General features: G+C 45.5%; 1 protein-coding gene across 3 annotated transcripts in view; it reads left to right on the top strand.

Moving 5' to 3' along the window:
* The window catches only part of LOC103114021 (transmembrane serine protease 4), a 38101-nt gene that overhangs the window by 11482 nt on the left and 11292 nt on the right, over positions 1-15327 (top strand). For 2 of the 3 annotated variants that reach the window (XM_060179970.1, XM_060179971.1), the window contains exons 2-5: positions 5823-5856; positions 7412-7534; positions 12320-12472; positions 14802-14931. In XM_060179970.1, coding sequence (XP_060035953.1) covers positions 5823-5856; positions 7412-7534; positions 12320-12472; positions 14802-14931 — 440 coding nt within the window. The remainder of the gene's footprint in view (positions 1-5822; positions 5857-7411; positions 7535-12319; positions 12473-14801; positions 14932-15327) is intronic. The other variant, XM_060179972.1, reaches the window with a different exon arrangement.

The following is a 15327-nucleotide window of genomic DNA, read 5'->3' as shown; positions in this document are numbered from 1 at the left end:
TTGGTGCCGTCAAGCATTAAGCCAGCACCCTCCCTCTGCTCCATCCTCCATTGCTGACTCTATGGTCTATTTATATAATCATTGTTTTGCCTGAAAGATCCCCACCTTTGATCTATCTTCTTTCTACCTCGAGACCCGCCCTGCCTGCAGGGTATTAATTAATCCCACCAGTTAAAACCTTTGCAGCAGTTGCTATGGAAGCTTTCTACCTTAGCCCACTCTTTCCTTGTCTCCATCCCCTTTCCTAGCCATTTCCTTTTCTGACTTGCCACTTCCGGTACTAATAGATAAAAGCATTGTCTCTGATCAATAAAGACATTGCGTTCCCGCTCCGCCACGAGTTCCTGGTCTCTCTCCCGCGTCGCTGAGTAAGCAACAGCCCAGGTTGGCTCTGGTCAAGTTCTCTCCAACCCAGAGAGCACCTCCCTGGGAAGAAACACCCTCACGCTAGCACAGCAGGTGCCACTTAAAAAACTAAAATAGGGGGCTGGGCAGTGACGCAGCAGGTTAAGCACACAAGGCACGAAGCACAAGGACCAGCATAAGGATCATGGTTCGAGCCCCCAGATCTCCACCTGCAGGGGGGTTGCTTCACAGGTGGTAAAGCAGGTCTGCCAATGTCTACCTTTCTCTCCCCGTTTTCCTCTCCTCTCTCAATTTCTATCTGTTCTATCCAACAACAATAAACAACTAGAGCAACAAAAGGGAAAAAATAACCTCTAGGAGCGGTGAATTCGTAATGCAGGCACCGAATCCCAGCAATAACACTGAAGAAAAAAAAAACTAATAAAAGAATAAAGGATACGGAATTAGGGGAGAAGGAAGGATAAATAGCCAGAAGAAGAGGTGTGCAAAGCACTGCAGTTGAGCCCTTCCAGATACATCCTAGGAGGATATGGGACTTACGGTCTTGGCAAAGCCAGGAACATAGCTTACTTCAACCCCAGGGAGAGCTGCAGAGCTGCTGGGGGTGTGGTGAGCAAGCCAGTTAATTATTTGCAAACAAACTTCACTGCAAGGGAATGGAAACTCAAAAGGACATAACCCCAGCTAAGGAGAGTTCTTGGAATGAAATGTAAATAAATGAAAACAACAGTCCACTGAGCCCAAAAGCCTGGTCCCAACACCTGCATTAGTCCGCTATTTGTTAAGACCATCATGGACGATTAATATGCATTAGTCTTGGTATTCTCTTCTGTAAAAGTCAGACTAATTTCTCAGGGATGTACGGAGAATTAAATGAAATAACATTTACAAAAGACAATGTTACCAAGTTACATCCAAATGCAATAGACAATCGTTCTGCCTTCATATTTGGGGTATGGATTGATGTCGTTCTACTACTAGTAACCACCTGAGAAGAAGGGAAAAGAGAATCTGAGTGGACAGGTGCTTTTCTACCATCTAACATCAATCTCCCAACACCCCACCACCTGCTCACCACCCCAGGGCCTTCCTGGGCTCTGTAGGCCCAGCACTCCTGCCCTTCCTTTGTATTCCAAGCAGTAGGAGCTTCCTTCCCAGATGAACCTGAGGTCATGCACCTGTGGGGCTGGGCCAATGAGTCAGAATCTGCGGTAACCTGAATCAACAGAGCAGATGGGCTGACCCAGCCAACGGCCTCAACCTAGAAGGAAAAGGCTAATGAGTTCAGTCAGTGTGGGCTGGGCCTGGACAGTGGTGGTTGCAACCAGGCACTGAGCTCAAGTTGAGGATAAACAGCAAAGACTCCAACAACGCAGAAGGTAACACAAAGGATCTTAGATAGGTAGACTCTCACCCCCTTCCTTCAATCAACTCCAGGGCAAAACAGTGTCTTGGCTAGGCCACTTTTTTTGTTTTTTACATGAAAACAAGGGCAGTCCCTGAGATCCTTTCAGCTTTGCACCGTGAGAATGCAGCAGGGACCCACCACAGTGAGGGGGGCTGAATCTCCTCTGGTGCCTCCCATTCTCTCCTTTTCCCAGCTCAGGACTGACTCTGCTAAGTGGGGGTGCAACTACCGTGTGTCTCCATATCTCTGCTGTTTAGAAAAGTCATTGACTTGTGGTCCGGGAGGTGGCACAGTGGATAAAGCATTGGACTCTCAAGCATGAGGTCTTGAGTTCAATCCCCGGCAGCACATGTACCAGGGTGATGCCTGGTTCTTTCTCTCTCCTACTATGTTTCTCATTAATAAATAAAATATTTAAAAGAAAGAAAGAAAAGTCATTGACTTTGGGCCTAAGAGATTAAGCACCAAAATTACATGTCTAAGGCCCGAGAAGTCCTGGGTTCAACCACCAGAAGTCAGAGCTGAAGATTGCTCTGCTCTCTCGACACACCTCTCCCCCCACCCCCAATACATCTTAAAAGAAAAAGAAAACCTAGGCCAGGTGGTGGTGCACCTGATTTGAGTACACATGTTACCATGTCCAAGGTCCCTCGTTCATGCCTCTGATCCCCATCTGTAGGGGGGAAGCTTCATAAGCTGTGAAACAGTGCTGCAGGTGTGTCTCTCTCTCCATCTCCTCTCACCCTCTCAACATCTCTGTCTCTGTTCAAAAAATAAATAAATAAATAATATATTTTTATAAAGAGAAAAGAAAGCCATTGACTTTGATTGTCCCTAATTGACCCTCATAGGCATAAAATGCACCTACCGCCTTCCCACTATGCTCAATGATCATGACCTTCAGCAACTTTTCTTCAGAGTTTAGCACCCATCACCTCTGATCTCTCTGTAGCAGAGAGCCTCCAAGAAAGGCTCCATAAGTGGTCATGAAATGGAAGAAGCACTGGAAGAACAGTAATTAGACTTCTTAAACCCTTGGCACAGCCAGGCAACAGATGTGTTCTTTTACTCTAAATCACTGGTATATGGCTCTAAGTGATCCCAATTCAAGATTATCTTTCACTGCTGGCCCACGCAGGACCCCCTGTAACACACTGGCTAGCTAGAGAGTTAAAGTGCATTGAGGCTCCATAAACTCACTACCCAAAACAATAACTAAACTGTAATCATAAGATTCCCCTGCTGAGGTAAGTGGGCAAGTCTCTCTGAATTATTAGCTCAGTAAGTCCTGACGGTGCATCGCTGATGAAACAGGGACTGTGCCGCAAGCCCCCTGCTGGAGTAACCTTCACCGGGCCCCGTGTTCATCACGTCCCTGCTTTTTTATTTAAAAATATATATATATTAAAAATCTGTGTCCAACATAATCTCTAGGGACCTTTTTCCTCTTTAGTATGAAATCACTAACTCATGTATATTACTTTGTCACATCATGTTCATTTCCTTGGGCTGCAGCATATTCATTCCACTGGGCGATTATACCACCATCAGCTTCTTTAAGAGTAGGCTGAGACTGACCACTGAAACCAAGATATTTCCCTAATTCCTTCATTCTGCCAGGGACTGTTGAAGATTCTAGGGACTGTCACAGTCCCTCTAGTCTTATCTACTAGTGGTTTTTTTTTTCTTTTGCCTCCAGAATTATTGCTGGGGCTTGGTGCTGGCACTATGGATCCACAGCTCTTGGAGGCCATTTTTTCCATTTTTTTTTTTTATAGGACAGGACAATGACAAATTGAGAGAGGAAGAGAAGATAGAGAAGGGGAGAGAGAAGCAGCCCCTCCCCACTGCAGCTGGGAAGACAGGGACTTGGACCAGAATCATTGAGAGGGTCCTTGCGCTTCATACTATATGCGTTTAACCCGGTGTGCCACTGCCTGGCCCCCTTATCTAGTAGTTTTAACTTACTTTTGCTCCTTTTCTTTTGTTCTCAAGAAAGTATAGGAGATTATCTTTCTGCATAGTCATAATTCAGTGAATTGTTAGTCACTGAAAATATATCCACCAAAGGTGTATACAAATAAATTTAGCTCTAAACAAGGAATCCAAGATCCCAAAAAGTGCAGACTATAGGCCTCTTTTCTTCTCTCTGCTGTCTCAGCTTTTAGAATACTGCAGAGCCATCAAAGGCATACAGTCAATATTTGTTGAATTAATAATAAACAAAAGAGACTTGCCCTACCTACTTAACTAATGCAGGCATGTATATGTAGGTAGACTCAGAGAGAAAAAATGAAGTGGCAGGGGGAGAGCCATAAATAGATGTACATGATGCCCCCACAACCTGCTCATCTCTAGTCTACAGCTCAGCAAATACTTGCAAGCAGGCAGGAGCACGTGTGGTTTTGAAGGAAGGAGATATAGACTTAGCAAGGTAAGAGGTTTACCAAAGACCCACGAGCAAGCAGTCTACTGTCAAGGTCTATTGCCTGTATTTTCCAAGTACATGTTCAATCTTCCACCACCAACCTCTTGCCCCCTCCCTCTGGCCTTCACCTTGCTAAGTCTCCATCTACTTCCTTCCACACCACACGTGCTCCTGCCTGCTTGGCTCCTGCCTATGAGTCCAGGCTCAGCCCAGAGGCCCTAAGCACCTCACCCCTTCCCCACATCTCCCATGTTTTATATCCATCCAATCACTGACCCCATGACCCACTTTTCTCTCTGAGTAGCACCCAGCATTCTCTGATCTTTCTGGTTTATCTGTCCATGCCAGTCCTCCACCTGCTTCTCTGCCTTCCTTTCCCTCCCCACACCTCATCTGTCTTGTTTGGGTCCTTCTCCCATCCTGCTGTAATTACTTCTTGTTTGCCTATGAACCCACAACTCCTAGAGGAGTGTCTGGTACAATGACGACATTCAATAAATATTTTCCTAATACTTCATTACCTTTAGTTACTTATACTCGTCATCAGTCCACTAGTTTCAATCCAAAGCATTTGTACCAATTTATAGTCCCATCAATGTGTGGAAATTCCAGTTGCTTTGTATCTTCAACATTCAGTATTGTCAGAATTCTAGTGTCTCTGTAGCTCTTTGTGGTCTGACTCTGCATATGCCTCCTGAGTAATGATAATAAGCATCTTTTGGATTATCAGCTACTGGGATATCCCCTTTTGTGAACTGTCTACTGATGTTTTTGCGAAACTACAACATTTTTAATGGCTGAAAATATATTTGGCTGAAAAAATGAACAAGAACTATGCTTCCTCTGGCATCTTTGTCCCAGTCAGAGAAGTTGCCGAGGCCAGGTGGTGGAACACCTGGTTAAGAGCGCATAATATGAAGCACAAGGATCATGCGAGGTTTCGAGTTCAAGCTCCTGCTCCCCATCTGCTACAGGGAAGCTTCACAAGTGGTGAAGCAGTCTACAGGTGTCTATCTTTCTCCCTTTCTTTTTCTTTTTAATTTCTAAAATTATCTTTATTTATTGGATAGAGACAGCCAGAAATTGAGAGGGAAGGGGAAGATAGGGACAGAGACAGACAGGAGACACCTACAACACTGCTTCACCACTTGCAAAGCTTTCCCCTTGTAGGTGGGGACTGGGGGCTTGAACCCTGGTCCTTGCACATTGTAATCTCTGTGCTCAACCAGGTGTGCCATCACCTGGCCCCTCCTTTTCCCTTTCTATCTTCCTGTCTTCTCTCAATTTCTCCCTGTCCTATCCAATAAAATGGAAAAAAATGGCCACCAGCAGCAGTGGATTCCTAGTGTCAGCACCAAGCCCCAGTGATAACCCTGGAAGCAGGAAAAAGTAATTAATTAACTAATCAATTAATAAAACAAGAAAAAATGGAAGATGTTTGTTACAAAATCAGAAAGAATGACTGAGGCTCAAGAATCTGAAAAAGGAAGATAACCAAGTCCTTGGGAAATCTAGTGCAATGATTCCTCCAGAGATTCAGGCAAAAAAAAAAAAAAAAAAAAAAGAAGAAGAAGAAGTTGTCTTACTCAACTGATCTGACTGTTTGTCCTTCAATTGCAGGATCCGGATAGTGATCAGCCCCTGAACAGCCGTGGTAAGCACAGGTCTGGCTTTCCTTTGTCTAGGTCAGCCTCTGAGTTTTAATCAGTCACACTGAGTAGACACTAAATAACCCGCCCCAGGAGTTGGTTGGTAGCACAGCGGGTTAAGTGCACATGGCGCCAAGTGCAAGGACCTGCGAAAGGATCCTGGGTTGAGCCTCCGGCTCCCCACCTGCAGGGGAGTTGCTTCACAGGCAGTAAAGCAGGTCTGCAGGTGTCTATCTTTCTCTCCCCCTCTCTGTCTCTCCCTCCTCTCTCCATTTTTCTCTGTCCTATCCAACAATGACGACATCAATAACAACAACAATAATAACTACGACAACAATAAAAAACAAAGGGCAACAAAAGGGAAAATAAATAAATAAATAACCCCCATATGATCCTTACTACTATCACCAAGTGCTTCATAAACTGAGGGGGACATCCACCTATCATTCAACGACTGACTGAGTGACTATAAGTCCCAGGATGTATTCTAGAAATAGAAAGTGTATTCTCTGGGGAAACAGGACCAACAAGACTAAAACTGCAACAGTTATGATTCTTTACTTATGCAGTGGCTCTTTCTCTCATTTGATATATAGCTCCGCCCATGTGTCAGGCTCTGTCTAGATTCTGGGCTATAACAACTAAAAAAAAATTTTTGTCAAAGATTCAACATCCCTGGCCCTCATGGAGTTTATACTCCAGCTATGCTGCTGAGGAGTGAATTGAGCAATGGTGAATTTTTGGTGGAAGAGAAAGTGGCAGTGTCTTCCTGATTTACAGGAGAAAAAATGAGTTGATAAGTATTCCCATATTTCAAAAATATTACCCCTCCTGATCTCTTTAACCACTGATACTTATTCCTGGAAGCCTGGTGAATCAACAAGAGTGAACAAAGAATAATATGTTAATAAGGAACTGGCCAAGCCAGCAACTCAGACAACTGATTTGTCTCAGGGTCACAAGTTAGTTATGAATAAATGATGTCATCTCCATCAAGTTAAAGAATGACTATTTTATACTTAGGAATTTAATTGATAGGCGATGGTTTCTCCAAAGAATACCAGGTTTTCAAGTGTTCCACCACCTGAGTTAGTCTGAGAACTGACACATCAAAACAAAGTAAGTTAAATCTTCAAACAGTGTGGTCCAGATATATGAATCATGGAAGCCCTGGAATGGGGAAGTGATGGTGTAATACTCCACCAGGATGCAGTAGGCAGGACAGGATAGAAGGAGAAACCACAGCAGGCAGAGAAGCTAGTCAGGGATCATTCATAAACTCAGACTGAGTAGGAGGGGCTAAAGAGATAGCTGAGTAGAACCCTTTGCTTTGCATGGAGTCCAGGTTCAAATCCTGACACGCTCTGGGAGTATTATAGCACTAGGGGAAGCTGTGAGCTAAGCCTAATCTGCAAGAATAACCTACCCCCAACCCCCAGCACTGACCAAAACTGACCCAAAGCATTCTGAGGTTCAGCACTGAGGATGAGGTGGGGGACAGCTCTGGGCACTGGCATGTGATCTCCAAGTACTGACTACATGCTCTTCCTCTCCATCTAGGTGCCAGAAATGCCACCTCCCTGCACAAAGCCCACACACCCCTGGAGAATTTCAAAAAGGTGGGGGTCCCCATCATTGCAGCCCTGCTGAGCCTGGCTACCATCATCATCATGGCTGTCCTCAGTAAGTGGCAACCCCCACCTCCACCCACTGCTTGAGGCAAAATAGCAGCTTCCACCCCTCCTCCCTTCACCTTAGAACACACCATACCCTCCACTCTTCAGATCTGGCAGTCACAGGGCGGGTGATCTGCAGAACACTCTGCCCCCACCCCTGCTTTGAAGGGAGGCTGCTTCTGAGCTTGGGAGAGGCAGATGAACTCAGCCCTCAACTATCCCAGACAGCTTCCATCCCAGATGATTGCTTCTGCAGGGTGAGCACAATTGCACATTACCAACCCACAACCCTTGCCTCCACTTCCCCAAGACTGCAGACCCAGCCTGGTAGGAAAAGCTGGAAGGAAGGGACAGAGATAGGAAGTACCAGAGGAGACCTTCAGGCAGACAGCGTGCCTCCCACCTTCACTTGGGTCTTCCCTGTGTCCTGAAATGCAGTGTGATCTTAACAATTAAGATTAAATGAGTGAGCAGACATTCCCCCATACCACCCCACCCTCACTGGAGACTAGGGCCTGGCCTTCTGAACAGTTGCAGCAGGTCATGAGTGGCAGCATTACACAGGGCATGGAGGGGCCAGACTAGGAATCAAGACACCTGGAACAATGCCCCCCTTGAGTAAGTCCCTTGAGCTCTCTTCATAGCAGCCTCCTCGTCTATAAAATATCCTGCTTATATCAGAAGGCTCTCTGAGAAACAATGAGATAATGAGTGTAACGTAGCTGCATATGCCAGACTTGGGTAAAAGCACAGATCACTGTGCAGAGGTGACTAAGGTCTATGTTAGCTAGCCCGGCCAGGATGGCCTTTCAGGAGCCTGCACTTATAACTGTGGCCTCCCAAAGATCATCTGGTGCAAACCCTCACTATCCACTTCCACAACGAAGTTCAAAAATGAATGGCAGCTGGGTGGAGCTGGGGCACTCTACCCACCCACTCACACAGTGGGCAGATACACATTCTGCTCCTGAAGTGAAATGCAGGCCCACCACACAAACACCAGCAAGACCCCTGAGACATACCCATGTGAGATTCAGATAACCTCCCATTTTAGGCTGCTTGGCTCTGACAAATACTAACAATGGCTTACTTTCTCTGAGCATAGATCCCCCCCCCCTTCATAGTGGAGAAAGAAGAAACCAAAAATCACAAGGGGTAGGGGGTGAGGAGGGAGAAGAGAGGACAAACATACTTTAAAATTAGGCTCACCCTGACCTGTGTGGTTTCCATAGCCTGGGTCCCCAGGTTTTGCTGCCAGATAGGTCACCTGAGTCTCCAGTCTGGACTTCGAGGGTTCAGCCCCTTCAACTTTTGAGCTCACTGTGTCCTGGCTTTGACCCACGAGCCAAGCCTTAAAGATCTAGAACTGTCTGACCTACTGCTTCTCCCTTGTCTGAGTGCAGATTCAGTGAGGCCAACACGTTGCACAGCCTCCTGAACTCCCTCACAGAAGGCTTGGAGAGACAACCACCACCACCAAAAAAAAAAAAAAAAAAATCTGGCTCTATCTCCTCAGTGTTTTGTGGTCTTGGAGAGTAAACCCAAATTCCAAACTTTCATATTCACATCTGAAATGTGAGTCAACAAGGCAGCTGCCAGGTTGGGAGACAGCTCACCCAGTAGAGCACACACTTTACAAGAACTCAGGCTCAAGCCCTCAGCACTACATGAGAGGACCATGCAGGATACGAAGGTAGCACCAAGAACGAAGGAGCAGTGCTGCAGTGTCTCTTTCCGCGCATGCGTGCATAAGTGCGTGTGTGTATGTGCGTGTATGTGCGTGCCTGTGCGTGTATGTGCATCTGAAATTAAAGGGGGGGGGGTCAGTCGGCTGAGAGCGATGGAATCGCGCAGGCGCAAGGCCTGCTGACAAGAAGAAAGAAAAGAATGGCGGCTGTTTCCAAAGGTCTCTCCGGCTTGGACTAGGGGGGTCGCTCAGGAGAGCTTCTCACCAGGAAAGTATTGAAATGTCCTCTCCCATCAGACCAAGATAGCAAAGGGACAACAGAGCTAGGAGGCAGTGAGGAGACAAAACAAAACGCCCACCTCTTAATGGATATTTCCACCCCAGATGAACTCACAGGGCAGGACTCGCATACACCGCAGGGCTGGCGCTAGCTCTTCTTTCTCCCTCTCTCTCTCTCTTTCTCTCTCTCTAAACAAATACATCTTCAAAAACAATGGCAATAGGAAAACAAAATCTAAACGTGGAACCGCGTTAGACTTACAACAAGCTCTCTGCCGCAAAGCGGTACCATGTACATAAAGAGCCGTAAGGCAATTCTGCCACTTAAAAAAAGACACAAAGTATCGTGAAAGAAGAGCCGCACTCTTTCCATTGGGCATAATAAAACACTTTGCCTTTGGGATTAAATGTCTTTCCTTGTGAGGGAAGGTCTCATGGTCCAACTGGTGCTGGCGCTTAGTGCTGCCTCGTGAATATCTCTGTGCTGTCACAGCTTAGACGGGCGGGAAGTGGCTGCTGTAACGTGTGTAATCTGGGTGGCACCTAATAGTTCCATGGAGGTGACCAGTCCTTATAGACTTCCAAAACCTCACACTTTTATGCTAAATACTGAAATTCTGTTTACATCCTGTTGTCGGCTGTCAAAGAGCACATTTTCCACATTTGCAAAGAAAAAAAATTAAATGTATGTTCAGGAATTAGATAATTATTTCTTAGGGGGAAATAGGCAAAGCTTGATCCTTCTGCCTTCTACTTCTTCCTTTTTTTTTTTTTTCCTCCAGGGTTATTGCTGGGCTCGGTGCCTGCACCATGAATCCACCGCTCCTGGAGGCCATTTTTCCCCCTTTTTTGTTGCCCTTGTTGTTGTAGCCTTGTTGTGGTTATCATTATTACCATTGTTGATGTTGTTAGTTGTTGGATAGGACAGAGAGAAATGGAGAGAGAGGGGAAGACAGAGAGAGGGAGAGAAAGACAGACACCTGCAGACCTGCTTCACCGCCTGTGAAGCGACTCCCCTGCAGGTGGGGGAGCCGGGGGCTCGAACCGGGATCCTTACACTGGTCCTTGTGCTTTGCGCCAAGTGCGCTTAACCCACTGCGCCACCGCCCGACCCCCTCCTTTTTTTATTATATGTGTGAATGATGCCAAACTGTTATTAATTTATTTATTTATTTATTTATTTATTTATTTTGCCTCTAGGGTTATCAGCGGGGCTTGATACCTGCACTATGAATCCACTGCTCCTGGAGGCCATTTCTCCCATTTTTATTGCTTGTTTTTGTTGTTATTGTTGTCATTGTTGTTGTTTCCAGATAGAACAGAGAGAAACGGAGAGAGGAGGAGAAGCCAGAGAGGAAGAGAGAAAGACACCTGCAGACGTGCTTCACCGCCTGTGAACCAGGGGCTCGAACCATGATCCTTACAATGGTCCTGCCATCTACTTCTAATATTGCAATATAAATTTGGTAAAGATGAGATAGAGAACAAAGTTCTGTGTCTAAAGTAGCTCTGGGGCTCCTTATGCTGTCAGAAAGTGTTGTGAACACCTAGCCACCTTCTGTCTATCTGCCATTGCTAGTGAACTTGTGATGGGCACCGGGGAAGGTTTTACGGGCTGTTGTCATTTTCCCAAAAGTTTTATTGCTCAATTTTCTACCAAGTCTAGAAATGAAGTTTTCTACTATTTTCAAACTGCCACATCTGGTCTATAAAGGTCAAACTTGAAACCAAAGTGTCAAACCTAAATGTTAAACCAAACTGTCAAGAAGTGGTTGTATCTTATGGCCAATTGTTATGTAGTGAAAATGCTTCTGGCAGAGAATTTAGAGTGAATCTACCAGATTCAGATTAAAATCACCTAATTCTAGAACTGCACTTGGTAGTTAGTAGACTCTTCCACAACTACCAGCTTGTCCAATGTTCCTAGCAACCCTGTGAGATAGGTGTGTTATCATCATCAATAGGTGTGTTATCATCAATGGGGAAACTGAGGTCTGAAAAAGGGAAATGACCAGTCTTATAGCATACAGTAGGCAGCAGAGCTGGGACTAAGGACTCCAGGCCTAGTTATGTCCCCTCTGTTATTAGAGATGCTGTTCAAGTACTTTGGTATAAGAAGCTGGTAGGGGTTGTGTTTTGTTTGACTCTAGGGTTATTGCTGGGGCTCGGTCCCTGCACTATGAATCCACTGTTCCTGGAGACTATTTGTTTCCCTTTTGTTCCTCTTGTTATTTATATTTGTTGTTATTATTGGGGATTGTTTTTAAATGTCTCCTGGGGCTAGGCAATAGTGCTGTGGGTTAAGCACACATGGTGCAAAGCTTAAGGACCAGAAAGGAGCCTGGTTTGGGGCCCCAGCTCCCCACCTGCAGGTGTATCACTTCACAAAGAGTGAAGCAGGTCTGCAGGTGTCTCTCTCTCTCTCTCCCCTCTCTGTCTTCCTCTCCTTTCTAGATTTCTCGCTGTCCTATCCAACAGCAATAACAACAAGGGCAACAAAATGGAAAAAATGGCCTCCTGGAGCAGTGGATCCATAGTGAAGGCACTGAGCCCCAGCGATAACCCTGGAGGAAAAAAAAATGTCTCCTACACCTATCATCTTGTTTGACTCCATAGCCATCTTGAGATATGTGACTAGTGCAGCTATCTCCATTTCAGCGACTCAGAACCAAGTCCACCAGCTAGTTTGGAGCAGACTGGGAATAGAATCCCATCTGCCTGTCTCCAAACCCAGCATACTTTAAGGAAAACACAAGCTCTCTCTGTCTCTGATTTGTGTACTTGATACTCAGTCCCCTCTGCCCCCTCTATGCCCTTGCCTTCCAGTCAAGGTCATCTTGGACAAATACTACTTCCTCTGCGGGCAGCCCTTCCACTTCATCTCTAGGAGGCAGGTGTGTGATGGCCAGCAGGACTGTGCCCTGGGGGAGGATGAGCAGCACTGTGTCAAGAACTTCCCTGATGACCCTCCTGAAGCAGGTAAGTTTATGGACTCTGTGACCAGTGGAGGGGATACGTCAGGGACCCAGTTTAGGCTGTTGTGGTCCAAAGTGTAGCATCTGCCCAGTGACTGATCAGCCTGTTTTGTTTGTTTTTATATTTTGCCTCCAGGGTGATCACTGGAGCTTGGTGCCTGCACTATGAATCCACTGCTCCTAGCGACTTTTTTTTTTTTCTTTCATATTATTGGGTAGAGACAGGAAAAAATTGAGAGGGTTGAGGGAGACAGAAAGGAGAAAAATAGATGCAGACTGACTTCACTGCTTGTAGAGAGCGGAGGATTGAACCCAGATCTTTGCACGGGTCCTTGTACTTTGTACTATGTACCCTTAATTGGGTGTGCCACTGCCTGCCCCTCCCCCCATTTCCATTCTTACCATAATTATCTGAAGCACAGAGCAATCTCTGATTGACTAGATCTTCCGTACTTAACACACACCAAACATTGTCAGTATTGACAAACAAACAGACAAGAGGAGACAGGAATTTGTAATTAAGCCTGCTCCGTTACTGCTGTACCTGGGTGAATCTGAGGCAGGGCACTAGATTGGATGATCTTGGGGAATTCCTACCTTTCTGTGAAATTTTATTTCAGGAAACCTAGAAAAAGCCATTAACCAACTGTTGGTCCTTCTGGTTATTAAATTCATGCAACATGCTATGTAACAAACCTAAACTAGGTCCTTCAAAGGTGTGTGAAATGATTCAAACATAGCATTCATGCTCTTTCTTGGCCAGAATACGCTTAGCCTGACCTGTCTGGGACTCAGATTCTGAAAAAAAAAACAGCACAGGAGATGGGGGACTGGAAGGTTTGAAGGGCAAGAATCAGTGACTCCCTCCCTATGTGCTTACTGGTTTTTATTAGAGATCAAATGCTTTTAGGCACTTGTCACTCTACTGTCAATAATACTTCTTAATCTACCTGTTCTCTCTGACCTTATATGGAAAAGCTTCCTCAGGCTGAGCAAGCTGTGCAGACTCTGGGTGGAGTAACTATAAAAATCTATCAAGGGAGAGTCAGGCAGTAGCGCAGTGCGTTAAGCAAATGTGGTGCAAAGCACAAGGACCAGCGTAAAGATTCTGGTTCGAGCGCCTGGATCCCCACCTGTAGGGGAGTCATTTCACAGGTGGTGAGGCAGGTCTGCAGATGTCTATCTTTCTCTCCCTCTCTGTCTTCCCCTCCTCTCTCCATTTCTGTCCTACCCAACAAGGACGACATCAATAACAACAACAATAATAACTACAACAATAAAAACAAGGGCAACAAAGGGAATAAATAAATAAATAATCTATCAAGAACGGGCCAGGTGGTAGCACAGTGAGTTAAGCGCACATGATGCACTAGTGCAAGGACCTGAATAAGGATCCAGGTTCGAACCCCTTGCTCCCCACCTGCACAGGCACCACTTCACAAGTGGTGAAGTAGGTCTGCAGGTGTCCATCTTTCTCTCCTCCTCTCTGTCTTACTGTCCTCTCTCAATTTTTCTCTCTCTTATCCAACAACAATAACAATAATAACAACAAGGGCAATAAAAATGGAAAAAAAATGGCCTCCAGGAGCAGTGGATTCATAGTGCAGGCACCAAGCCCCAGCGATAACCCTGAAGGCAAAACAAAACAAAAAGTATAATATATATATATATATATATATATATATATATATATATATATATATACACACACACAATCAAGAGTGGGTGGGCAGTAGCACACCAGGTTTTAAGAGCACATAGTATGAAGTGCAAGAAGCTACACAAGAATCCTTGTTCATGCCACTGGCTCCCCACTTGCAGGGGGGTTGCTTTAAAAGCGGTAAAGTAGGTCTGTAGGTGTCTGTCTTTCTCTACCCCTCTCTGTCTTCCCCTCCTCTCTCAATTTCTCTCTGTCCTATCCAACAATAACAGAAACAACAATGGAAAAAAGATGGCCATCAGGATTCATACTGCAGGTCCCAAGTCCCAGCAGTAACCCTAGAGAATATATGTATGTATGTATGTATGTATGTATGTATGTATGTCATGAAACTGATTCCTGTACATGTAAAAGAGGGAGCTCTGAATAATTGTGCCAGAGTAATGGGTCGACATGGAGACTGTTCCCAGTATATCACTTAGGTACCATCAAAATGAACTTTCTTTGAGGCAAAGACAAATGGAGAACCTGTCCTTAATACTAAAAGAGTTGGTATTCTGTGTTTCCTCCCAGCTCTGGGAGAGATGAGCTTGGGAGTCACATGACCACTTCTGAGGGAGATGAACCAGATGGGCCCTTGCCCTAAGCTGACCCAGGTTTCTCTCCATCCTAGTTCGCCTCTCCAAGGACCGATCCACCCTACAGGTGCTGGACCCAACCACCGGGAACTGGGTCTCTGCATGTTTTGACAACTTCACAGAAGCTCTGGCCAGGACAGCCTGTGGGCAAATGGGCTATGACAGGTACCCAGCCCCAGTTACTAAGGCTATCCCCTCACTCTGTGACCTCTCTCCTCCTTCCTTCTTCTCTCCTAAGTAATATAGATAGTGCAATGAGACAGGTAGACTTTAGAGTGCCAGCACTTTCATTTACAGGCAATTTGAGATTCAATCTCCTAAACCTCAGTACCCTCAAGATTTAATTAGGGAAAGTAAAACCCACCTCACAGAATGGCTATGGGATACTGGTAAGAGAATATCTCTTCCTCCTCCTCCTCCTCCTCCTCCTTCCTATCTCTCTCTCTCTAAGAACCACACTCATAAATAATTCTGTCTCTTATACAATTCTCACTTCTCTTTTGCTCCTTGATCCCCTTAGTTTTTCAAGAAGCTGTCCCTGTCTCAAAATACAAGACTTAT

Source organism: Erinaceus europaeus, chromosome 20 (assembly GCF_950295315.1).
Source record: "Erinaceus europaeus chromosome 20, mEriEur2.1, whole genome shotgun sequence".
In the NCBI taxonomy this organism is placed as follows: domain Eukaryota; kingdom Metazoa; phylum Chordata; class Mammalia; order Eulipotyphla; family Erinaceidae; genus Erinaceus; species Erinaceus europaeus.
Note: the sequence above shows the minus strand (reverse complement) of the source record. Positions and strands in the feature narration are given on the sequence as shown.